We start from the raw sequence: 24,925 nt of genomic DNA on the forward strand, positions 1-24,925 counted from the left end.
GGTCCTTTAAGATCCGCATAAACTCGGAAAAATGGATGTCCAACTTTTATTTCTTGCAGCTTTCCCGGTGGACATTTCCGTGGCGTTTTTCGGAATTGACATCCATGACAGGCGAGTATGTAGTTTTTCACATCAGTACTCATCCGATCCCAGTAGTATCTGAGTCGGATTTCTGTCAGCGTCTTTTCGAATCCCAGATGGCCTGCTGCTTTCTCATCGTGCAATGTGTAAATTATCGCTCTTCGCATTGACAATGGTACCACATATGACCTTGCAAGTTTTCCATTTTTATCCTTTACTCGGTACAATATGCCATTCCATAACTGGTCATGCACTTCGAATTTCGATCTTGTTTCGGCATCTGGTAAATGTTCCAATTCATCGATTATCATTGCCAGGTGAGGATCTTTCAACTATCTATTTCGCAACTGCAAATTCGAATCATCTTCCTTTTCTTCGTCGCCTTGCAGGTTAACGATACGAATCGTTGTAGTGCTAACTTCGTTCCAGTCTCTGATGACCTTGCAACGCGGTAGCGGTTTATATCTCTTTTTCGCGTTCTTTGGGAATCTCAGCATCTTGATCGGACACTCATTCAGTGCTCGTGCAACTTTGTCCGTTTCCCAAAGGTCATCCTGATTCTCCGTTGATTCACACGATTTGGTGACCTTTCCGTTTTGAACTTCCGATTCCGCGCCAAGTCCGGTGGCCTTTAAGTCACTAACGGTGGGCAACCAACTTTTTACCTGGTTGACATTCGCGTTCTTAGCCGACTCTTTCGCCGTAACTGAGCTGACCTTTAAGCGTTTTTCTCTCTGTTCCACCATCTGTAAGAACAGCTGTCCAATTTCGATCGCTGGTTCCTTCGTATCAAATTCTTTCTTATAGTCTCCAAAATTCGGGATCTCGTCAAATTCTTCTTCTTGACATGTTGGACCTTCAATTGGTGCTCTTGATAGTGCGTCCGCGTTGTCGCAATACTTTCCCGGTTTATATTCAATTTTGAACTGGTGACCTTGTAGTGTCCTCGCCCATCTCGTCAAACGCGGGTTCATTCCAACTTTATTCGTCTCTGACCTCAGTAAGTTGGTCAGCGCCTGGTGATCCGTTCTCACGGAGAATTCCGCGTAATCGATAAACGGTTTGAATTTTCTGACAGCAAACACTACTGCCAGACATTCCCATTCGGTTACACCGTAGTTTCTTTCAGCTCCGTGTAGAACGCGACTCGCGTACGCGATTGGATGGCCGTCTTGTGACAGTACCGCTCCAATTCCCTCTTTACTCGCGCCGCACTCTATGTCGGTCGGTTTTGTCGGGTCAAATTTCGCTAATACCGGACCTTCACGTAACAGTTGTTTCAAACTGTTGAATTCCTCTTCATGCACCTTTGTCCAGTCTTTCTTCACTTGCTTATCCTGTCTCATCAGTTCGTACAAGTGAGATGTCTTCTGCGCGTATCCCATTATAAACTTTCGGTAATAGTTTGCCAATCCAAGGAATGACCTTAACTGTCGTTCAGTTTGAGGTCGTTTGAATTCGGATACTGCAGTGACCTTTTCTGGATCCATTCTGATTCCGTCCTCGCTGAGAATGTGACTCAGGAATCCCATTTCTCTCATTCCGAATTCGCATTTCGTTGGCTTTATTGTAAGTCCCGCTTCGACTAGGCTCATCAATACATTTCTCAAATTCTGCATGAAAATCGCCCAAGTCTTTCCGGCGAAGATAACATCATCGATGTACCCAAAGACGCAACCCTTTCTTTTCGCCTTCGACAGTACCTTGTCCATACACAACTGAAATGTTGCTGGTCCGTTGCAAACCCCGAACGGCATTCTTTTAAACCGGTACATTCCATCTTGCGTGACAAAGGTCGTCTTGTTGATTGACGCTGGATCCATTGGGATTTGCCAAAATCCACTTTGCAAGTCCATTTTTCCGTAGTATTTATTGCCTGCGCACGCATCAAGCAACTCATCTGGATTCGGTAACGGGTAGTTATTCTTCCTCGTTAACTTGTTCAGCAAAATGTATTTGACGCAGAATCTTGTCCCCATTGTTCCGTCGCCGTTCTTTTTCACAGCTAGCACGACTGGAAAACTCCACTCGGCGTCTGACGGCTCGATCACATCTTGCGCCAACGTTTCTTTAATGTGCTTCGTTATGAACTCGCGGCCTGTCCAACTCGTTCTGGCCGGGTTACATTTAACTGGTTTCCCGTCTCCCGTGTCGATTACGTGAGTGACCCCTTTCACGTCTCCGTGTGGTTTTTTGGACGTCGGTAAGACTTTCCAAAATTCCCAAAATGCATTATACACATCGTTCTTCTGTTCCTCGGTGAGGTCAGGTCCCAACTTCAAGTTCTGAATTATCTTTTTTAATTCTTCCTTCGTTGTATCATCCACCTCGGGGTCATCCAGCACGTTCTTTACTGTGCCCGCGTTGACCTTTACATTTTCCATGTGTTCATACGGCTCCACGTAGCCGAAAAGCTGATTCTTCTTTACGATTTGATATTTTGCTGCTATGATTCGCAATAACGATTCCGAAATGTTTCCCTCTGTGTTCCGTCACACCTGCCAACGGTTGTACATCAGTCTCAACTTGTGGGATTGGTGTAAACATCAACTTTTTTTGAGCCGGTGCGTATTTTCCCATCTTGACCTTTACACGTGTGCAGTTTGACGGTTTCAATCTGATTCGTTGGTCACTGTAGATGCTGATCACATCTTTTGACAATCTTGCCCGTTGTATTTTTACTCTCCTGACTTTTATCTCCTGTTCTTTTTCTTCATCCACCTCGTCATCTTCATCCAAGTCCAATAAATCTTCTTGTTCCGAAAGGTCACTTACACCTGAATCTTCTGACGTTGTTGAATTATCGCTTGAGCTTGTCCACTCCGAGTCAGATTCACTGCTTTGCTGTTCATTGAGTTGACCTTTGTCAGTCTTTTCGAGTGGGCGCTCATCAACTCCTTCATCTTCAGATGAAAGGTCACTTTCGTCTCCCCGTGAATCGCTAAGTTTTTCGTTTCTGGATTTTTGAGCAGAGGTTTGCCCGTTTCCTTTGTTTTTCTTCCATATTTCGCTGTGATTCTTGGGTGACTCCGTGCTACTCGTATTTTCGTGAATGACCTTTCTGACTGGTCTGAATTTGACCTCTCTTCTTCGGTGACCCAGTCATCACTCGGAATCGTTTCATACATGCACCATGTATCACCACCTCGTTCTGGGTATTCAACTCCATCTGGATCTGGTGCAAAGGTCACTTTCTTTTTTATCATCAACCCCGGTAACCTTCTTTTCCGGGTTACTTGTAATTCTCGCATTTCTTTTACATCAAATGTAGGAATTTCCGCTTCGGATTCTTTCCAGTATTTTTCGAATGATTTTTCTTTCGCTCTTTTAGTGCATTAAAGTACACTTCGAACGCTTCATAAACCGGTGTGCTGAGTCCTGCTGGAAAAATGATTGTTCTCCCTTGATCTTTAAACATGTAATTTACACGGAAGTCCCAAAACAGGTCAACTCTTGCTTCATCCCACATCTCTCCTTCTTCATTTATTTCGTCTAATTCTCGTAAGAATTTCCGTTCCGTTAGCACTGGGTCAAGGGGATCTTGGATTCCATTATCCACACATTGTTGCCAGTGAATCAGCAGTTTGCCCCTCCACGTTATAAAGTTTTTCACGCTTGATAACCATGCCCGATATCTATTCCAATGATATCGTTCAATGTGTGGTTTCCACATTTCGTTTGTCCGCATGATACTTTTCACTTCCTTTTGGACTTGACCTTTAAGATCTGTCAATGCGGCGTTACATCTCGGCCATTCTGAAAGGTCATCTTGAGAGGCATTTTGGCAACATTCAGTGCATTCCCATTGTGGTTGCACTCTGCACGGATCATCGTAGTAACCGTGGTGACAACTCCCGGCTCGTTCTTCTGGGGTTAGTGTCCTTTGAGCATCTTTTTCACTTTTCTCTTCCGTGGCTCCTTGTTCACATTCGATTGGGATCACGCTTTTCTCATCAGAGGATATTTCGATGACCTCTGGTTCAGTATCCAGTTGGTGACCTTTCAACTGTTCAATTGCCTCGTCGCGAATTTCGCTGGCCAATATTCGTTCCGCATCAGTTATCTCTTTCGGTAGTTCTCTTGACCTTTCATTCAATTTATCTCTCCATACTTTAGCAGTCTTTATTCCCATTGCTTCTGGTACTGGGATAAGCTTTGCCCACTCCATGCCAGGCACGAGCGCTTGTTTCGCCGCACTTGCTGCTTCCTTCTGTATGGCCGCTATCTGTTCGAGTGTTGGTGACCTTTCATCTTTGGTAGCAGATTGTGGTTCGAAAAAGGGACTTTCCAAGTCTTTTTGCGAATCGCGCTTTGTTACTTCTTTAACTTTAGCTGGTGACCTTTCATTTTCTTTTCCCGGTGCCTCTGGTACTGGGATTAACGTTTTATTGGCGGTTTGAGCATTTCCCGTCTGTTCTGCAAGTTCGGTGACCTTTCCGACTTGAACTTTGGCAACTGTTTTCGGGTCATCTTCCTTCTCTTCCTCTCCTTCATTATCCGTCAATACGAATTTCTTTTTCAAGAAATCAAATCACAATAACACCTGTACGTCATCGCATTTCGGTCGGACGTAAAAGGAATGTTCGCTAGTCTTTTTCCTTAAGGTCACTGGTGCTACACAATAGTGCGTCACCATGAACCCTGACGTTCCGCTGATTCCATTTATTTTTACCAATCTGTCAGGTGGCAATGGGAGCATATGAAGTCCATTCTTCTCGCAAAACGGTTTACTAATCAGCGGCGTCTCTGCGCCAGTGTCCAGCATTGCGGTGACCTTTATGTCTCCCGCTTTCACTTCATGTGTGTATGCTTCAATTCTCTTGGGCAATTTTCCGTTTTGAATCTTCAAGGTGTGGATCTTACATTTCACTGGGGTCAACGATACTGGTCCCGGATCCATGTCAGAAAGCACTTGCCCTTTCGCTGTTGTGCTGTGACCTCAGCTTGTCAATTCTGTGTGGCACGTTAGTTCGAACGTCATAAAATTTTCTAGGTTTTTTCTTGTTCGTTTCTTTTGACTCCTCACGTTCTCTTCCCTTAGCAGACTTATCTGTGGTGACCTTTTCACCCTTCTGCACCTGCTCGTTCGCTAAAGTGCTGTGACCTTTAACCACTTCGGTAATCGTCTGATGCAGCACTTCTTCTTTCCGGTCATCTTTCCGTTCATCTCGCAATTTCCCAATGACTTTACTTGTTATCTGGTCAGCTCGTTTTAGCTCCTCTTCTTCGCTGTCTCTCGGCTCGTCTGGTGACCTTTCATATGTTTCCATCTCATATCCATTTTGGGTCATCCATTCAATCACCTTCGCGGATACTTCATTGTTCGTTTTCGTCGGATCGATTTGCGAAGGCATTTCATCTGTTCGAGCTGGTGACTTATTATTGGCATCTTTTTGCAGTGCTTGTGTTAAGTCCCGTGACCTTTCAACTGCACTACTCTGCTGCGTTTTTACCGCCTCATTTGACCTTCTTTTTTGTTCGTTTTGCGCTAAGTCCCGTGACCTTTTATTGCGCTTCATGACAAATCCGCCGCTTGACAACTTTTGTATGGGGACTTTTTCTCCATAGTTTGACGGTTTATTCTCTGGCGGTGCATTTCGTGGATCTCTCAGATCAGCGAGCGTGTTCTTATACTCAGCTGCGTTGAATACTGGGACTTGGTTCGGTGACCTTTGTACTGGTTTACCAGTAACCAATTCTTCTAATCTCCTTCTTTCACATTGTGTCCGCAACTGTTGCATGTCCCAGTAATCCTCTTGTGACATTCTCGCTTTCTGTTTCGCTTTCGGCGTCACTGGTATCCACATCCCGTGATTGCCATTTGGTCTGTAGGCCACTTTTTGCCACATTTCCTTCCGTTGCAGCGTTTCTGCATCTTCAAGTGAGTCATCGGAGACCTGTTGTATCCGTTCAGCAGTATCATTTTGCTTTTGCTGCGCTGTTCGCAGTGTCAAGTCCGTTTCTTGACCTTTTAACATGGCGCTTTCGCCATGACCTTTAACGTTTGCACTTGCTCCTTGACCTTTCGCTTGCACTTTTCCAACAGAAGGCGACCTTTCATTTTCTTTGCTCGCAGTCTCGTTCTGCAGCCGTATCCGTTCCGCTTGCTGTTTCTTCAGCGTCTCGTAATTGATTTCGAAATATTTCCGGAACTTTGAATGGTGCACTTCATCATTGTCTTCTGGTTCACATGAGCTGCACCTTGACCTTTGAACTTTTCCACTCGTAGTATCATTCTGCGGTAGTGACCTTTGTGTCAAGAGTGCCTGTTGGATCTTTGCATTCCGTTGTGCGCGTCGCTCTGCCAACACCTTCTCGCTGCAATACGGTGACCTTTCATTTCTCTGCAATTTTTGCAGTGTCGCGCTACCGTCACGACAATTGCCACTCGCAGTACCATTCTGCGGTGATCTTTTATCCACTTGTACTGGTTTCACGATACCCAGTTCTTTTTGCTGTTGTGACAGCATCCGTATAGCCGCTCCCTTTTCGTTTTGCGATAACACGGCATCCATATAGCCGTTTCAACTTGCTGTGACGGCATCCTTATAGCCGTTGCACTCTTCACGTTCACTGCAGTACCATTCTGCAGTGATCTTTCCGTTCCCCGTTTATCCGGTGGTTTCGGGTCGGGCCGATCAGTAGGCTCACCGGCGCCTACTGATCTTGCTCGTTTCCCTGAACCGGCGCCACACCTTGTTGCGCGCCTTTGTACGTTTCCTTGCTGCCCATTTCCGCCATTGTTTGCAGGGTTAGCGTTCTGTCCGCCTCCATATTTTGGGCGCCACCACCCTGTTGGTAGTCTCCTTGGCCGCCACCACTACCGCCGCCGCGGTTGCCACCATTCCAATTTCCGCGGCCAAAGCCTCCGCCTCTTCCTCTGAAGCCCCCGCGGCCGAAGCCACCACGGCCGTAGCCGCCGTTATTCTGGCCACCGCCATTTCCGTTTCCGTAATTGCCATTCCCCTGCTGATTCTGAAGGTTCGCCTTCGTCTGATACCACTGGTTGATCAGGTCATATCCATTGCAACTGCTTGGCGCCAACCATTGAGGTTGCGCAGCCGTTGCCATTCTCTGAAGGCAAACAGGTTCGGGTTCTGCTCTGGCGGTGTGTTGGCGAACTTACATCCTTGCGTTTGGTGGTTGCCATACATACAGCACTGGCACATTTGCACACCGTTTGCCACCGATCCATCGATCAGCTGAAACTTAAATTCCGTTCGTGACCCTTGTTGCTGTTGGAAGTTATTCTGGTTTCCTCTGTTTGGCTGGAAGTTGCCTTGACCTTGACCTTGATTCTGGAGGTTTCCTTGACCTCCGTTCCAATTTCCGTTTCCGTTCCCGTTTCCAGCGAGGTTGCCATTTGGCATTCCCTGTTTTGTTGGTACTGCTACATTCAGCGGGGCCATGTTCAGGGGTGCCGGTCTCACTTGAGCCGCCGCTTGTATTGCAGCCACCATTGCGTATGTTATCGGCTGTCCCGTTTGACTATCAATAAAGGTCACCTCTTTTGCGACCTCTCTGACTGGGGCTTCCACGCGATGTTCCACTGGCTGCTGAACTGGTGCAGCTGCGTATCGTTGCTGTGGTATCGATTCCACTTGCCCTGTGCGATGGTCGCGTACTCCTGAGTGCGTTGACCTTTTGGCACTTTGTATCGGTCTTCTCCGGCTGACCAAGTCCGGAAGAAGTCCTTGATATCGGTTGGCGTTCGCACTTCTGTGAACGCAGTGCCTTATAAAGGGCACTATCGCATTTGCATCCGTCAATCAGGAATCCCACTGCTTGTTTTTCTGTGATGATCCTTTTCGCTTTGAATTTCATTATCGCTTGATAAAACTGATCAAGCGATTCTTTTCCCAGTTCAAATTTCCGTGCCATGGCTTCACGTAAGCCAAGGACTTCTTCATCACGGTCACCATATTCGTCTTTAAATTTGTTCAGCCATTCCGTTACCGAATACTCTTCTTCTTCTTCGAGTGCGATTTCCCTTTCTCCTTCAAACCATATTTTTGCAGGTTCTTTCACCGCACTGGCTATCTCAATCATTATTTGGTCATCGGTTAGTTGATACGTCTTCTGGGTGTCTCTGACTAAACGTGTCCAACCAGTCACCGCATCACGGCTACCATCAAAGGTCGCGAGGTTCGTTTTCCTCGCCATAGAATTAAGTGCCTTTGTTAATTCCTTAGCTGTCTCCTGACTATCTTCTTCAGTACTATCGCTGTCACTGTCTTGATTCCGTCGCACTCGTGTCTTAGCGGAACGTCTCTGGCGTTCCCGCTGGCGAGGTTGTTCATCCCCTCGTTCTTCATCTACGATGACCTTTGTTTCGACGGTGCGGGTAAACCGTGAGGTTTCATCAAAGGTTGGCAACCCATCTGATATCTGATCATCTTCGGTGACCTTTTCGTCATTAGGTTCCGTCTTGACTGCGCCTCCTTTGCCAGTACCGGTTCGTAACGGCATTTCAAAGTGGTAGCTTTTGCACGTTTCTTGTGCCTTACTGTAACTGGGCGGAGGAGATTCCACTGTGGCCGTTTTGGCTCCATATTGTAAGAGCTGTTCATCCTTATGTTTGTTGGACATATTGAGGGCTTTATTCTCATCTTCCAGGCGTTTGATTTTCAACTCGGATTCTTCTTTCTGAATTTTCAGTTTCTGGTTTTCCTCTTTGACCTTTAACTTATGCTGGTGGAGTTGAAAGGTCTTCTCTTGAACAATCTTTTCAGTGTTGCTTTCCATCTTTTTGATATGTTCCGCCAACTGGGCCACCTCTCCTTCCAGTTTTTGATATCCCTCAGCAGCTAATTTCAGCTGAGTTCTGACTTCGGTTACTTCGTCATCTTTGCTCATCACTGTTCTTGTCATTTCATACAGTTCATTAGTGACCTTTACGTTTTCTTGCTTCTGTTGGGCTATTTGTTGTTGCCATTCTTTCTCTTTCACTTCCAATACTGTAACCATTGTGTCCAACCGACGTGCCTCGTTTTGCCACTTAAGACCTTCCTTTGTGGCTTTTTGGCAATCTTCGGTGACCTTTTTGTTCTCCTCAGTGACCTTTTTGATCTCATTCTTGAGTCGTTCTCCTTCGGTGGCTACAAGATCTCGCAAGTCCCGTGCCACTTTGGTTGCTTCCTCTCGTTTATTCTCCGCTTCATCAGCGCGTTTCTGGTGACCTTTCGACTCATTCTGCAGGATGCTGATGGCTTCATCACGTGAATTCAGTTCGTTCCTTAGCTTAAATGTTTCCGCTGCCAGCTTCGACAATCGTTGGGTAACCTCCGGGAAGTTAGGCGCGTATTCGTCTCGTTTAGCTTCAGCTTCAGTGACCTTTTGACGTAACTGGTCACATTCCTCCTTCAATTCGGCTAAGTGCCGTGACCTTTCAGCTGATTCTTCCGACATGCTCTCACTGAGGTCGCTAACTGCGAGATGACCTTCCATTGTTCTGTCATCTACCATTCTCAAGTACTCCTCTGCGAGTTCTTTTTGTCGCTCAAATTTGATTTTCCATTCGTCCGCTGCACTTTCCAGGTCGCCCTGTTGTTGTTCCAGTTCATATAACCGAGCTTCCATGGAAGTCTGTTTGTCCCGATGTTCTTGTTTCAGCTTCCTAACCTGACTTTCCTTGGCTGCGAGTTCGTTTTCCAATTCCTTTAAACGACTCTTCAGGGTTGATGTGGGACTGTTCGGTGACGGTGATCGTACGTTGATGATCTTCCCATATTGTGTCCGTTCAATAAGGTGCTCGGGTATGTCCTTAAATAGTGTCATACCCTCGGCACGGTCAGCTTCTTTCATAGCGGTATGGAACGACGTATTCATCGTCGTTTCGTCGTCCGTGAAGTACGATTCGTTCGATTCACCTGAGACCATTGGAGTTGCCCAAAGGTCATCGCTAATGGTTTTATCGTTGAGCGAAAGGTCATCCAATCCAAGTTCGTTGAGTTCCTCTTCGGTGACCCTTGCCTTTCCAACTTGTACGTGAGCCAGGTTCACATTTTTATCCTGCTCATTTATTCCAGCAGTGGGACCATCCGGCAGTGATGTCCCAGCTGCTTCCGTTCCTTCTTCTGTGGACTTTTTTCTTCGGTGACCTTTGCCTGGTTCACCGTGTTACATCCCGCCACGGACGCGGGAGTACGCTTCTGGGCGTCGCTGGAGCTTTCCTGATTAGCGACCGCTTCGAGCGCCTTCTGATAAGTGCTATCAGAGCCTCGTGAATCCTTCTTCTCGAATACCTTGGGCGCTCGAGTGCTCCGCTCATGTCCAACTGGACGTGAGTACGAGTGCAAGTCCTTTTTGTACGGGTTCGGGGCGCTTTGCTGTGAACTACGGGAGCTTGTGCTTCCCTGACTTCCAGTAGATGTCGGTTGCTCTTTGTCTGTATCCATGGTGATCGGATAACTTCGACGCTCCTGCCAATTGTTCTCACACACACGTTATTGTATGCTTTATTCAGTTGTTAAAAAGGTCACTTAGGTTCTGCGAAATTTTCCTAAGTCCCTGTTAAAGGTCACTTTTCGGTTGAAAAAATTCGGTTAACTTCCGTTTAAAGGTCACTTTTCCAGTAAAAAGATTTGCCCTAAAGGTCACCTTTTGGACAAGACTTCGAAACCGTTTTTTTTCAATTTAAAACCCGTTCGGGAATGAAATCCTACAGCTGCTGATATCGCTGTACTACTATTCACTTCAATTTCACTTCGTTAAAGGTCACCGTTGATCAGTTTTGGATCTTAAAGGTCACTTAAAAGGTCAAACTAATCAGTTCCAACTTTTTAGTAAAGGTCACTTTTAGAAGTGAAAGGTCAATTCTGGTCTTAAAGGTCACTTTCCGACTCAGCTTAACTCAAAAGGTCACTTTCCAAATCAAATATCTCGTCTCAATTCAAATTTCCCATTACAACTTAATTTCAATGGAAAATCCCCATTTACGTTGTTTACGTCTTTCCTATTGGTCCACTAGCTCAAATTATTCAGTTCAAATTTCAGCCAATCACAGTTCAGATAACCGTCCAATCACGTTAATCCACTTAGATTTTATATTAGCCTGACGTCACGGTCAACGGCCAGACGTGCGCGCCGTGTGCAAAACTCCGCCTACGTCTAAGCTTAGCTCAGTACGGACCAATGAAAATTGTCAAATTTACCAGCTAACCAATCCCGTAATTAATAACGGTTTTTCTACCTGTTCACCGTCCGTTCCACGGGAAAATGATCCAATTGATCCAATTTCTTCTCCACACTCCGCTCCCGCGTTGCCGCTTTTCCGTAGCGGTTGTGCCGCCCGCTTTTCGTCTACTACTGTGCCGGCTGACTGCCGTAACAACAGTAGAAGTGCTCTAATACCAGTTTGGGGGAGTCTGATCTGTCTTTATCCGTGCGCCCCTTTCGGCGCTTCGGCTCTTGTGCCCCACGGCTTAGGATTCGCTGAATCCTTGCCGAGTAGCAGTGGCACCAGTGTAGGTCTTCGCTGAAGACTCTACACCGAGGAGCACTGCCGTCTGAACTCTTGAACTCTTTCACAGCGGTGGAACAGCACAGGTCTTCACTGAAGACACTGTACCGAAAACCACGGCTGGGAATCCGCGTTCGATGAGGCAATTCACCGCTTGTGGTGTGCGCTTTGCTGTCACACAGACCTGTGCCTTACTGGTCACGTCAACTAACGGATAACAGGCCAATTTTGCCTGACAATCCAAATCAAATCAAGTGAATCAAATCAATTCAAATCAGAGAACCGCTGTCGGCTCTGCTACCATCTAATGCTAGATCCAGAATGGATCCAGATGCAGCGACCTAAACGGGATAGATCCTGTGGAGTGAGCAATGCTGAAAGTATTGCGAACAGCGAAAATAACACGCGAAGTCCGCTCAGCTACTTGCTAACTTTATGACTAAATTGAATACACAACAACACTGAGCGAAGAGCCCGATTCAGTCGCTCTCGCATGTGCGCCATGCCGCACCCACTAAACAAAACATCAGCCAATCAGAAGCGAGACACAACACAGACACGTAATCCAAATGCGTAGCGCCACAGGCGTAGCACCGCTGACGTGAACGCTAGTGATCCCGCGCTCACAGGACGTTTCGTTGTAATTTTGCTTGTTTTGGCCAGACTGTATGCAGCCAGCAGGTTTTTATACATGGGTATTTCGCATCCGGTTAAGAGCAGAAGTGCATGTGAAGCCTATCATGCAAGTGTGTGCACTGCCCAGGATCCCCCCTATGTTAAAGTCTACGGGATGCGCGGTTCTTCTTCCAGGGTATTTACTTTCCAGGTGTATTTGTTTGCCAGGCGTATGTAGAGACAGGTTTAGTGTAATAAGAAAGTGTTCGTTTGTTTTAACGTCTGAGCTGCATGAATGCCTGTCTGTTCTGCGTTGATCCTCATGTGCTGGCGCTTTTCACGAATCAGCTCTTCGGCAGCCAGCACCTCTCGGTACCAGCACTAAAGCCGTGCCAGTGGGGTACGTTTGCGAGCTACAGTCAGGCTACTCAAACAAGAATATTCTTTTGTAAGTCTAAAGTGTACTAATTTACTTGTACTAATTTCCAGCTCCCTCATCCTTAGTAGAAAACCTTTCCTTCTTCGTCCTAGATCGTGGGTTCACTATGCCGAGCGGAATGCGCCTGGATACCGCCGTGTACGTTCTCGGCAGCGATCAACGGATGCGCTACGGGCGCGTTGTGGACGTGGCAAAAGATGGTCTTTACGTCGATCTGCTCTGTCCCGATCATCGACGGGAGTTTTCATCATTTGGCAGCGTTTTCTACTCCCATCGTCTCATGCGCTTGGAGGATCAGCACAAATTCTATGCCCAGCAGCGGTCAGTGGAGATTTTGTTGCCGGAGAGCCCATCGGGTCCCTGGATTTGGCTCCCGGGGGAAATGGTCTGCGTGGATCGCGCTGGGTCGCGAGATCGGTGTGGAGGAGCTGTTGTCTATTGGCAGTGTCCCGACAAGGGAGTTCTATGCACCGATATTCTCCCCATCGAGCGCATTCGCCCACGTTGGGATGTATCAGCTTGGCAGCGGCTTTTTGCGCATTCTCAAGCCACGGGGCCGGGAGATCTTAACTCGAGCTCGGCAGCTCTTTCAAGCAATCATCCTTTAATCCAACATTACATCGGACCAGAGTCTTTCATAAAGCGCAGTGTGGACCTCGGCGAGGAATTCCGCTCGTTGTCCAATGGCGACACAGAGAAGCTGATCAAGCGATTGAATGGCGGTCGTCGTCTGTATTTGCACTCACCAGTTTTCGTAGTGGATCTCGTCGACGGCCAGTTAGGATACATTTACAATATCGGTTATATTGAAAAGTATGCTCTGGATGATCACGCTCTGTTGGTAAGGGATTTTCATCGGTAATGCCGACGGGCAGGCCCGAGACGGTGAATTTTTGGTAGAGGGGCGCAGTTTGTTTCTTTGTAATCTTCTATTCCATAAGGGAACGTTTCCAAATTACGTCACCAGGTCTGGGGGAGGGGGGTCTCAAAAATGTATGATACCTGTAATGTAAAAAACCAAAGGTACATGAAAAAAGGGGATTGAAGCGCGTTTTTCGTGACAATAGGGAAGGGAGGGGTCAAAAAAGGGCGTTTTTCAGGTCACATAATTTGGAAACGCTCCCTAACGGGGCTGTATGTACCCGGCAGGTTCATTTACAAGCAGTTTGTCCCGGTTAAGGCTAAAGCTTTAACGCGTGTCTAGGTGTGTCTAAGGCTATTACGCAGGTTTATGTAATTTACATGATCCCCTCTATTCATTACGTAATATTATAGTCTACGGGACCGTCGGGACGAGCCGGTTAAATTTTCCGCGTAAGTACTTTATTTCCAGGTATTTAACAAGTGTATGTAGAGACAGGTTTTACTGTATCCGACAGCCTGACACTATAGTCTACAGACTACAGCATACAAACTACTAAAGAAACCGTATTATTAAATTCGGTTTTTTATTTCTGTTCATCATAAAAGTGAACAACTTCGGTTAGGTAATCAGACGACAGCGCATCCAGAAAACAACAATAACTGGTGGTAGCGATCTACCAGAGAATTAGCTAATCAGCCGGACGAAATAAAAAAAACGGCTTTACGCACGAAGTAGCGTAATACAGCTAGAAGCGCACATGCCCCACCGGAATCGATGCTTCTTGGCAGACTGTTCGTCAACCTGTCTGTTTCAGTGTAAAGGACTTAGTGTGCGACGCAAAGTAAATGCCACGTACAATATTAAAATGCAACATTTATTTGCGCGCGAGTTAGGTATAAGAGCAGTTAGCGAGCATAGTGAACTTAAATATAGTTAAATTCGTGGAAATTCCCTGTATGCTTTGTTACGTGTGGCTCAAGCTCTCAGCCGACTTTCTTTGTCGGCGCCGGTTTACGTTATCCAGTTGCCACCGGCTTTGCAGATGACCTGCTCTAAATTCCCATTTAGAGCAGACCGTCTGCAGCCATGCTGACGATTTGTTTCAGCGGCGGCCCAATATACCCAATATTCGGCCGACCGGTGCAGAACGATTTTCCCAATGTAACAAAAAAACATGAACTCCATCCTGCCTCTCACCCGGAGTAATACAATTCCCGCACAGCCACAACGCAGTCTAAGCAGGAAATAACACAATGCGGAGAGAGAAACACTCTTCCCGCAAAATTATTATTTGTGCAAAAACAATTAGTCCGTTTCGGCAATTAGCGTCGCGGGGGAAAAACGGGAAGAGTGGGTGGGTACATGTGCGTGTCTGCGTACGTCGAAAACACTCCCGATTAAAAAACAACCACACGGCAAACGGCGGCGGCGGCTTAAAGAACACTGACAACCATTCGGTACGTTTTAAGGCCCATTAGAAAAACTTTGGTAAAATGATTTCCTCAGCAGTATGAAACGCGGAGAGGCTGGCATGTGCGTCCTGCAAAAAGGTTCAATAAAAACAAATTCTATCTGCGCATATCTGTATTATTTTGCAAATCAAATCATAAGAAACTTACTGCCAGTAACAGCGAACGGAAAATTATACCTATCAAATTTCCAGTAAATTTTTTATTAATTCAGAAAACAAACAGTTTACCTAGAGCATGTTAGTTTTCTAACTGAGCGCTGATTTTCTCGAGCGTTTTTGTTTAACAACTTGCCCACTATGCATCGTGGCGCTCACTGGCACATAATGTTCTTTTTAATGCTTTCGTAACTGTTCCGTTGTTCAGTACGATTAAACGGGGCAGTGGGGCTAATGGCGGAAACCGCGCATGTCGCCGCTCTGTCGACCCGCTCTACCCGTCCAGTTTCTTCCGTCGCGCACTTTGATAGAATTTCCACCGGAATTTGAAGCTTTATATAAAATTCAGTGCCTTGGCGGCTGATTTCAAACCCTTTTTAACCACTATCCCGATCCCTAAAAATCGAATATAAGCGATCATCCACCGTCCTTAACATTCTGCGCAGGCTTGCAGCCAGCAACTGTTGTCAATTGTAACGTGCCGTACGTTTGATTTCAAGGAAAGCCTGGATCACTTTCATGAAGTGTTGCTCCGCAAGATCAGACAGTGTCCTGAGTTCCACGCAGGCGATGACAACCTTGTGGAGCTAACGCTGCCGGTCGAATTGTGGCAGGACGTCTTTTCCTACTTGGACACCATGGAACAAACTCAGCTGCGAGCTGTGTGCGCAAAATGGAACCAGATCATGACTGCATCGCCGCTGCGTTCCAGTATGGTCGTCCGATGGGACCACGACACCAAAGGCAGACCTGACGACTTTCTCTGCCTGGCGACGGTGTACAAATCCCTACATCCTGACACGGAACGCGTTACCATAACCCTATTGGATGAGGGATGGTTGACAACCACCGACTTTGCCATTATGATATGTGATATGATACAATATGTGGCCGAACATCGGTCCGGAATCCGACTACGTGCCGTTCTCTTACGCCGCGTCGCACTTAACTTTACCATTAACTGCGATATCGATGACACGGTGGACTGTGGCATGCATGAGTCGAATTCTCTAAAGCCAACGCTGCGTCCGGAACTCGGGTATTGTTGGCTGCATGATTTCATTGCCGGATGCCGCAGCTTGCCGTGTGATACTGTTCACATTGCGGATTGTGTTGTTTCACTGGTTTGCTCCTTTTATCTCAAACCGGGGCTTAGGGCGTTTAAGGATAGGAAGTTCAAAACTGCTATCAAAATCCACATCAGTATGGCGCACTTGCATCAAAGCGGTGATGTCGCCTGCGCATTGTGGGATGCACTGGACGCGGTACTGCCGAGGGCGGATGAACAGGAGCTGCAAAAGCTGGTGCAGCGGTTGAAAGGTGGCGAGGATACGAATGCCGAAGTCAAGCTGGAGATGGTCGTGTGCAAGGTTGGAACGACAGTTACTGTTATCTAACCCTATTCTCGGCATTTTCGCCACACCAGTTCGTAGCTTAGGATAAAAAGCCCGCGCTTCTTTTTCGACCTTATGCTGGTTATTTGTGCGTATTGAATGCACTACAATTTTGACAACAATGAGTTATGAGTTTAAATTGCAGACGCTGTGTGCGACGCAGTCGGCTGATCCGCGTTTCTCCTCGCACTACCGCGGCAAAAAGTGGTGCGTTGATGGGTTACAGGATTTGCAGTTGGAGAAACTGTCGCGTCTTAGTCTTCACTTTCTCGTTGCAATTCAAAAGAAGACAGCCTGGAGTGGATGGTGGCGTTTGTGAGGACCTTCGTCTACGTGCGTAATAAAATGGTTCAGCACTGCATCAATCGACGCAAAACCCAGGCGGTCAAGGCTTGATTAAACCGGAGCTGCAAAGACTGACAAAGATCTTGCAGCATATTAATTCTCTCTAGTAAAGAGAATGGTATCCGTTTTACGGGAAGATGGCATACCATCGTGAAATGATGCTATCAATGGTATTGCCATCATGGTACTTCTACATGGTGTTTTTATGGAAATGGTTTCCAAGTTTTCTGCTCTCCTGGGAAACAGTAAATGAGGTATATTTACCATTTAGTTTTTTTTTGCCAGCAACGATAAGCCCATTACTCTGTACCTATAAGTTCATCGCGCTTGTGCTTTTCTTGTATACACACCTGTTTTAGTTGAGTATTCCAACACATCGTTGTTTTAATAAATTCTTTTACTGACGGTTCGGAAACGCACCAGCATCTGTGCGCCTAGTATGTTCTTATGAAGAATCATCCGCATAAACCGCAGACACTGGTAGATTTCGCTAGGGATGTCGCGATGTGCCGCTACATGGCGGCTAGCAGCAAGTTAATAATCCGCGCGCCGTTCAGGGTCGATACGGGATGACAATAAATATCACTTACGAACATTTATTTTACTGGTTTTTCGATTTTATGTAACTATGGATGAAGTACTTATGATAAACCAAGTTACTTATAGTTTACAATATCATAGTCTCATAAGTCTCATCCACAAATTCTTGCTTATTAATAATAATGTTGTAATAATAATTACCGACATCCGTAACAGCCATGACGGCCTTTGCTATGAAAATTATGTTTGGACGAACGGGTAGGCCGATTTTAACGCGGTAAAGTGCGCCAGAATCGTCGCAACGAAGCGGGCGGCGGTGCGCTATTGCCGACCTGATGCACCCCCAGGGAAAGGAGGTGCCTCAAAAAACGAATTGTTGCCATGGGCCTGTCAGTCTCGGCTTCAGACATCGCTACCATCTGGCTAAAGCAAAGTATTATAAAAAATGTTCGTAAAAAAAGCAAAAGTTATCCAAAAAACTCCACAAATTATGCGCGGTAATGGCACAGTTGTTTACGGATTAGTCCTCCGTAAAGTGGTGTTGAACATCCGTAACTTCGCATATACGATTGACGATGACCGCGATGATCGAGTGAACGGCTGGGTCGATTTCGACGCGGCCAAGTACGTTAGAATCGTCTCAGCGGCGCGAAGGTTCATACGTTATTGCGGAATTAAGACGCCCCAGCGGGGAAGCAGAAGCCGCAGAAAATAGACTGTTGCCATGGCCCCCATAGACGGACGTAGGCTAATAAGGAACTACAGAAGCAGACCGCGCCCTTTGGCGTCGCTTCGCTAGAAATTGATGAAAAACAATGCATTATAAGAATAATCAACCTGGTGATTAACGTGATCTGTATGTTTCTCACGATTCTTAGCACTTCGGTTACCAACGATTCTTGAGTTTCTGTTTATTGAGTTTTCTTAGATTTCTTAGGATTCTAAGTCTTTTTAGGTTTTTTAAGTTTATTAGGTTTACTTATTTTTCTTAGGTTATCTCAGATTGATTACTGTAGCGTTGCTCTACAGAGTGGGGTATACGGATATTTGCATCCACATTGCTCGCTGTTCAGCGCAGTGTGCGCAGGGAGAAGGCAACGGCCGGGTCCGCCAGTGGAGCAACTCGTGCGGGCGGCTACAGTACACTTTCATCGACCGAAGCGAAGCGAAGGTCCTCTATGTTGAAGAAAACGGGACTTTCTGTCCCGTCGGTCACGCACAGATAAATTATAATGTAATCGTGCCCGCCCAAAAAAAAATTCTGTGACCACCCCGTAAACTCCTTTTCGTTACCGTTTTTTCGTAACCTCCCTATTTCTAGATACGCTCTGTATATTGTTAGCTTCGCTTCGGTCTTTCAGTGCTAGCGAACAGTGGTGCACTTCCTTAGTAGTTTTCTTATTTGTTAGAACAACCTCCACATGCGACAGTTCTAGGCCGATCTTTTTCGGTGACACCAAAATTTTGTTAACGGTTTGCCTGTTGGAAATTTCTTTTGTCGGTTGGGGATCAAGCAAGTTTGATCTTTTATGGGAATTCTTCTTAGTTTGATGGAGTTAGGTAATACTTTATGCTAACTTTCCTTACATTTTCTTCCTGAAGAACTTATCTAAACAACATGGGCAATGTCAGCCGAATGCGTATAAAAGGGATATAAGAAATAGGGGCAACTTTTGGAATGTCCTTTGTACATGCCTTTGCACTCTGTATTATTTTATTTACAGTATGTACGAATATTTTGTTAAATAAGTAGATCTTGCTGACGGCTGTTGTGTTTAACCAGTAGGAGAAATTTCGATTAATAATGTAGGATCACATTTTCGGGATTCCGCACCGCATTACGGCGCCTTTAATGTGAAAGGTCAGAGGTACCGCAGAGACACCGCATTCAGCATTGCGACTTCCTGCAGCAGATGCGGATGAACTTGCTCCAAAAGCGTCCGTTTGCTGAGCAGAAAAATGAGCAATTAATGTACGGTATACAGATACTGTGAAGCTGAGAAAATCCTATATATTAATTCTCTAAGCCTCAGCGGATTCCATTTCTGTCTCCCTTTTGTGAGCGAACCACTGAACCAAACTTTGATATCTACAGTACTCGTATATGTTATTCAATAGCACTGAGTTTACAGATTTGCAGAAACCAGTCAGTTATCTTAAAGTATGCAAGGTTTTAAAGAAAATTTTAAAAGAATTCAACAGGTCTAAGGGAAAAGTGGAAATCCCACCACTGCAAACCCGCCCACGCCGCCACTGCCATGACAGCATTGGAAACGCACTGTTAGCTCCGCTAACTCTAATCTACTTACACGTCTTGATGAAAGCTTTGTGTCCATAATGTTTTAGCCGATTGCCTTGAGTTCACAAGGTTTTTATCAAGAATTAGTTTTAAAAACATGTATGTAAGGTTTTTGAGAGTTCTAGATACCTTTTAAAGACTGAACATACGAAATCTCCTGGAAAGTAGGAAGTGGGAACGAATCAAATTCCAAAGATAAAGTAGTTGCCTTTCGCAGCGGGTTGACCAGATTTCGTATTTAAAAACCTTCCTTGGGGCGGTTGGTTTTGATACTACCGTACTAATTACTGAATAATAATTGCTGACGTGCTAAATTGCCGATATTATCTGTGAGAGACTGAGAGTCCATCTCTTGGAATTTTCCTGTTCGAATGAAAACGCTGTTTGAGTAAAACAACGAGTCCCATTTTCGGCGGGCATACGGGTTCGAGTCTAAACATCGTCCGGGGTAGGGAGCGGCCCAAACTGTTTTCTGGGAGCAGAGCGAGGAACGCGTATTTTGGATGTAAACAGGAAGTGAGGAGGGTTAATCAGCACGTAACGGAAGGCGGAAGTTAAGGCGACTCCGATCGGAAAAGTGTATAAACCAGTAGATTGAGTAGAAATATCAGATAAATAATTATAGATCTGATTTCCAGTAATTATGGATCTGCTTCTTATATGTAGTTCTTAACAACTGGCCGGCATTTGCTGATTGATTTGATTCATTTTGGAAAAGCTTAAAGAATTTGTTTTAAAAACAATACATAAAAATCATGTCCGGGACATAAAAAGCATGTCCGGGAAAATGTCTGATTTTCGGGTCTAATATAAGGTTATTCTGCATCAACGGAACGGAAAAATGTTTCCCCGAAACGAATACAAAAAATTTCATAAGTATTAAAGAATAAGGCTTAATCTTACTCAACGTGCGTGGCTTAATCCAGCCGCTGCACGAGACGCTATCGCTACACAGGTTTACTTAGCGAAAGGTCAACCGGTTGGTGTTAGGATTCTATTAACGAACAGCAGCACAGGTACAAAGTAGGAAACATTAAGTTCTAAACCGTTAGTGCAGTTATAACGCTCGCTCGCTAGCTCGTTCAAGATTAATTTCAGAAGTGGAGAAAATGCCGGTTTTAAGGAGAAGTAGACAAAGAAAGCAGATGGGTAACGAATCACTTATCAGATTTATGACACAGATACACAGTACAGTACACAATCACACATTTTAAAATACGAAATGGCTACGCGCGAGAGTATCTCGCGCTATGAGTATTGACTACGCGCGAGAGTATCTCGCGCTATGAGTATTGACTACGCGCGAGAGTATCTCGCGCTATGAGTATTGACTACGCGCGAGAGTTTTTTCCCGCACAAAAAAAACTACCAAAAAACAGTTTAAATCGGTGTATTTATCACCACATGGCAACCAATAATTACGGAAGGTCACCTTTTAGTGCACGAAATACAAAATCTGACCGTACCGGCATTTTACATTTTCTGATAATTCAAGTATTCCCAACTATCAGCCGTTATGGCGTCAGAACTTAAAGTGGGAAATCGTTATGAATCCTACGCGGAGGTTTTGAGAGCGGTGGAGCACTGGAGCCAGCGAACACACCAAGTCTTTATAAATCCCGGCGGCAATGCGAAAACGTCAAAGACGCATCCGCTTCACGACACGTTCCCCTACAGCTCAGTGAAGCTGGTCTGCAAAAAAGCTGGCGCTTACCGCCCACACCGGCGGAATTCAGCCCCCACGAAGAAAAGTATAACGACGACTCTGAAAAGTGACTGCCACGCTATGGTCCGTCTTAAGCTTGTGAACGGCATGATGGAGGTTATTCACGTGCCGGCTTTAGAAGACCATAACCATGAAGTCACGGAAACGATCGCCCAACATTTTCCAGAAAGAAGGCGCCTGTCGGAAGCAGAAAAGAACACTGTGGAGCAGCTAATCGAGACTCGGGTGCCACCTCGAATTATAGCCCATACAATCAACGCAACACGCCGGTCGACCGGTGCGACCGGCACTCTTATTACCAAAGACATTTTCAACCAAGGGACGAGAATACGCATGGGAAAGAGGCAAGGCCGAGAAGAACATGAAATTCTTACAGAATTTCTACGAGAACTGAGGCAGCGCGATGCGAGCGGCACATTCAACGTGGTCGTGGCAGAAGACGAAACGAACGCTTTACGCATAGTTTTTTTGCAGACAACTGTCATGAAGCAGACTTTCACGCGCAATCCAGAGGTATAGCCACGATTTTGTGAATTTCATCATAAAGTTTTGCCATAATCATTATAAAACATGCACAATGCGGCTCTAGGTCATTTTCTTGGACAGCACGTATCGAATCAATATGGAACATTATACCTTGTACGCAATGGTTGTCCAGGACGAAAATGGGTTTGGTCAGCCTGTCGCCATCGGGTTTGTGGACAACGAGCGCGCCGATACGCTAGGATTGTTCTTCGACCATGTAAAGGAATTCACGAGCGCCGCAACCAGTAAAGTGGAGGCCATTTTCGTTGACCAAGATTCCACGCAGATTGCGGTGCTGCAAGAGCGTTTTATTGACGTGCCCCTACTTATTTGTGCATTCCACGCAATAAAGACATGGAAGTTCCAGATCGCAAAAGAACAGTTGAATGTCACGGAGAAGCAAGGTCTGCTGACGGCTTTCCGTGGTTTACTGTACGCGCCACAAGAAGGCATGTTCCAAGAACGGGAAGCCATATTTCGGCAGAGTTGCACCGACAGGCTGCGAAGTTACTACGAAAAGAACTGGGCGAAGGATTCGGCGATGTGGTGCATGGCAAAGCGGCGTGAGCTGAGAACGTTTGGCAACAACACCACAAATCGAATAGAAAGGTTTTTCCTTACTGTGAAAACAGCGCTGCGCGGATCGGGACGATCGATTGCCAAACGTTTTCATCTAACAGAGTGCATCGAGATTGTCATGTCCGTCATCGACCATAAAGCCAACCTTGCAAAATACCAGGATTACATCAACATGGCAAAGACGATGATACTACACAAATTCCCAATTCCAGAAATCGGATCGGCGATCGAGGCAAAGGTCACCGACTTTGCCGCTCGAGTCATCAGAGGACAGTGCGTCTTGTACCTGAAGGAAACATACGAAGTCAACCCCGGAGCGGAACGAGGAAGCTGGGTAGTCGCTAATACCAAAGGCGGAAGAACTTACGAGGTAAATGCGTCTGCTTCTTTGACCGGCGCTCAGTACATCTTGCGAATATTCACCAGGTGACAGAGCGACTTGATCAGCCAACCCGGTGTTTTGTGTGCAACTGTTACATCAACTGCTCGTTCGGACTGCTTTGTCGGCATATAATCCACGTGCGCCGAGAAGAAGATCTGAACCTGTTTCGGTATCTGACATGTTGCCCCGATGGCTCCGCAATAATCCGGCGGCAAATCACCCAGTTGATGTTTATCCCCGAATGCTGGATGCAGCTATCAACGGTGAGCCGGATGAAGATCACAGAAGAAGACTTTGTGGAGTCAGCTTAACGCGTTTCTCAAGCCTGGGAGTACGATACAAAACTGTTACGGAGCTTGGAAAGGAGATCGCCACTGAGTTAGCAAAATTTGGAGCGGTGGAGTTTAAAGTGCACATAGCCGCTTTGCAGCAATACCTGGACATAGTGCGAAGTGGAGCTGTGCCGGTAATTAGTCACCCTGACTTGTTGGCTAAGGAATAGATACCTGAAACATCACCAAAGCGGCCAAACATCCCCGAAGCCGCGGAAGAAGCCGCCGAAGAAGCCGATTTGCCAGAGCTAGAGCCTCCTGCCGTCAGCAACTCTGTCGCTCCTGATTTTCCGACGTTTAAAGTCAGACCTCGCGGAACCATTAAGCCCCGCGGTCGGCCGTCGGAAGGAAGGCGCCATCAGCGATTTAATCGGACAGCCGTACTGTCGTCACAGCCAGTCCAAGCCACACCCCAGCCAGCCGAAACACCGGCTCCCGCTGCTTTGAACAGTCCTTCGGCAAGAAGGAACGATATCGGCATGCCGCGGCGGAAGTCGGCCAGGATACCCCACAGTCCGCCGCGTCCAGGAGAAACGCCCGCTTTGCGTGCGGTTCGGATACTTGAGCACATGCGGATGGTCAAAATGAAGTCGTACACCGATTCGGGGAAGAATTAGTGGTGCTTCGCGAGGACATCAACAATTTGAAAACGTTCGGCTCGGATTTGGAGCTGAGATTACTCAACGCAGGTGTTTATCTGCTACGCAATGCATTTCCTCAAAGAGGCGGGCTAGAACTTCCTGCAGAGTTAGCTCTGTGCCAGCATAACGACCAGTGTTACGCTAGGGTTCGTTTCCATGTCCGCATGCAAGGAGGTATTATCGTACAGCCGCTGTGCAATGGTGACAATCATTATGTTTGCGCCTTTAATTCTCAAAACCCTGGCGTGGTGCGAATATACTGTTCCACCGGTCAAATGCCCACCGATGCTTTGAAACTGCAACTCAACTTCCTTTTCTCTTATCCCGAGACCAAAGGCCAGGTGGCCATCGAATACGTCCCTGTGTACGCCCAGTCTCCCGGCAGTAACAACTGCTTGGTATACGCTTTTGCGTATGCGTATGACCTTCTGCTGGAAACAGATCCAGAGCGCCAATTACGCCCGGGACGAGGATTTCCGACAGTGGTTCTTAGAAATAATACAGACAGGAGCACTGACACCTCCTCCACGAGTACAAGGAAGAAACGCCCGAAGGAAAACTTCTGTGACCAAAATAACGCTGTAGTAACGGCAGCTGATGTACTGCCTATAATTCGCCGGCTGGGAATGCCTACCGGTTTCCGAACGACTGCGGTGTAACTAACTAACTTGATGCAGATTGACTGATACGACAACTATAATGCACTATAAACAACTCCAGAGCTGAATTTATGTCGAAATATATTGATTATATTCATAAATAGTGGCACCGAAAAACTCTCGCGCGTAGCCAAAACTCATAGCGCGAGATACTCTCGCGCGTAGCCAAAACTCATAGCGCGGGAGTATTCTCGCGCGTAGACATGACGTTTAAAATAACGCTACAGTATCGTGATACAAGCTAACTGCTACCTATCTCAGCGAAGTATGAGAAATCGTAAAATAATTTACAACGGAAGTAGTCAACGGTACTGAAATAGGTATTTGGCAAATACTATCTACCAATTAAAATATATTTTTACTGTTCTGCATTTCAATCAATAACACTCAATTCGTAGTCGTGGGTTTGTTGGTT

At 46.2% G+C, this 24,925-nt stretch overlaps 4 protein-coding genes across 4 annotated transcripts; 2 read left to right on the forward strand and 2 right to left on the reverse strand.

Moving 5' to 3' along the window:
- Positions 1 to 4,830: 4,830 nt before the first annotated feature.
- Positions 4,831 to 6,696, reverse strand: LOC129600515 (uncharacterized). Its single transcript, XM_055499071.1, has one exon. The coding sequence runs from the start codon at positions 6,594 to 6,596 to the stop codon at positions 4,983 to 4,985; it is 1,614 nt and encodes a 537-aa protein (XP_055355046.1). The 5' UTR covers positions 6,597 to 6,696; the 3' UTR covers positions 4,831 to 4,982.
- Positions 6,697 to 6,833: 137 nt separating this feature from the next.
- On the reverse strand, positions 6,834 to 10,016 carry LOC129600522 (paramyosin-like). Its single transcript, XM_055499080.1, has 3 exons — positions 7,971 to 10,016; positions 7,608 to 7,800; positions 6,834 to 7,056 (listed from the first exon to the last, which is right to left on the reverse strand). Exons 1-3 carry the CDS (start codon positions 9,958 to 9,960, stop codon positions 6,834 to 6,836), a joined length of 2,406 nt encoding a protein of 801 aa, XP_055355055.1. The 5' UTR covers positions 9,961 to 10,016.
- A 2,246-nt stretch (positions 10,017 to 12,262) lies between these two features.
- LOC129600524 (uncharacterized) lies at positions 12,263 to 16,801 on the forward strand. The gene is made up of 4 exons (XM_055499081.1): positions 12,263 to 12,557; positions 12,689 to 13,437; positions 15,589 to 16,458; positions 16,628 to 16,801. The coding sequence occupies exons 1-4, from the start codon at positions 12,449 to 12,451 to the stop codon at positions 16,799 to 16,801; spliced, it is 1,902 nt and encodes a 633-aa protein (XP_055355056.1). The 5' UTR covers positions 12,263 to 12,448.
- A 4,136-nt stretch (positions 16,802 to 20,937) lies between these two features.
- On the forward strand, positions 20,938 to 23,646 carry LOC129600514 (zinc finger SWIM domain-containing protein 1-like). The gene is made up of 3 exons (XM_055499070.1): positions 20,938 to 21,905; positions 21,982 to 22,866; positions 22,923 to 23,646. Exons 1-3 carry the CDS (start codon positions 21,183 to 21,185, stop codon positions 23,187 to 23,189), a joined length of 1,875 nt encoding a protein of 624 aa, XP_055355045.1. The 5' UTR covers positions 20,938 to 21,182; the 3' UTR covers positions 23,190 to 23,646.
- Positions 23,647 to 24,925: the final 1,279 nt, after the last annotated feature.

This window comes from Paramacrobiotus metropolitanus, unplaced genomic scaffold (assembly GCF_019649055.1).
Source record: "Paramacrobiotus metropolitanus isolate TYO unplaced genomic scaffold, Prichtersi_v1.0 Parri_scaffold0000181, whole genome shotgun sequence".
In the NCBI taxonomy this organism is placed as follows: domain Eukaryota; kingdom Metazoa; phylum Tardigrada; class Eutardigrada; order Parachela; family Macrobiotidae; genus Paramacrobiotus; species Paramacrobiotus metropolitanus.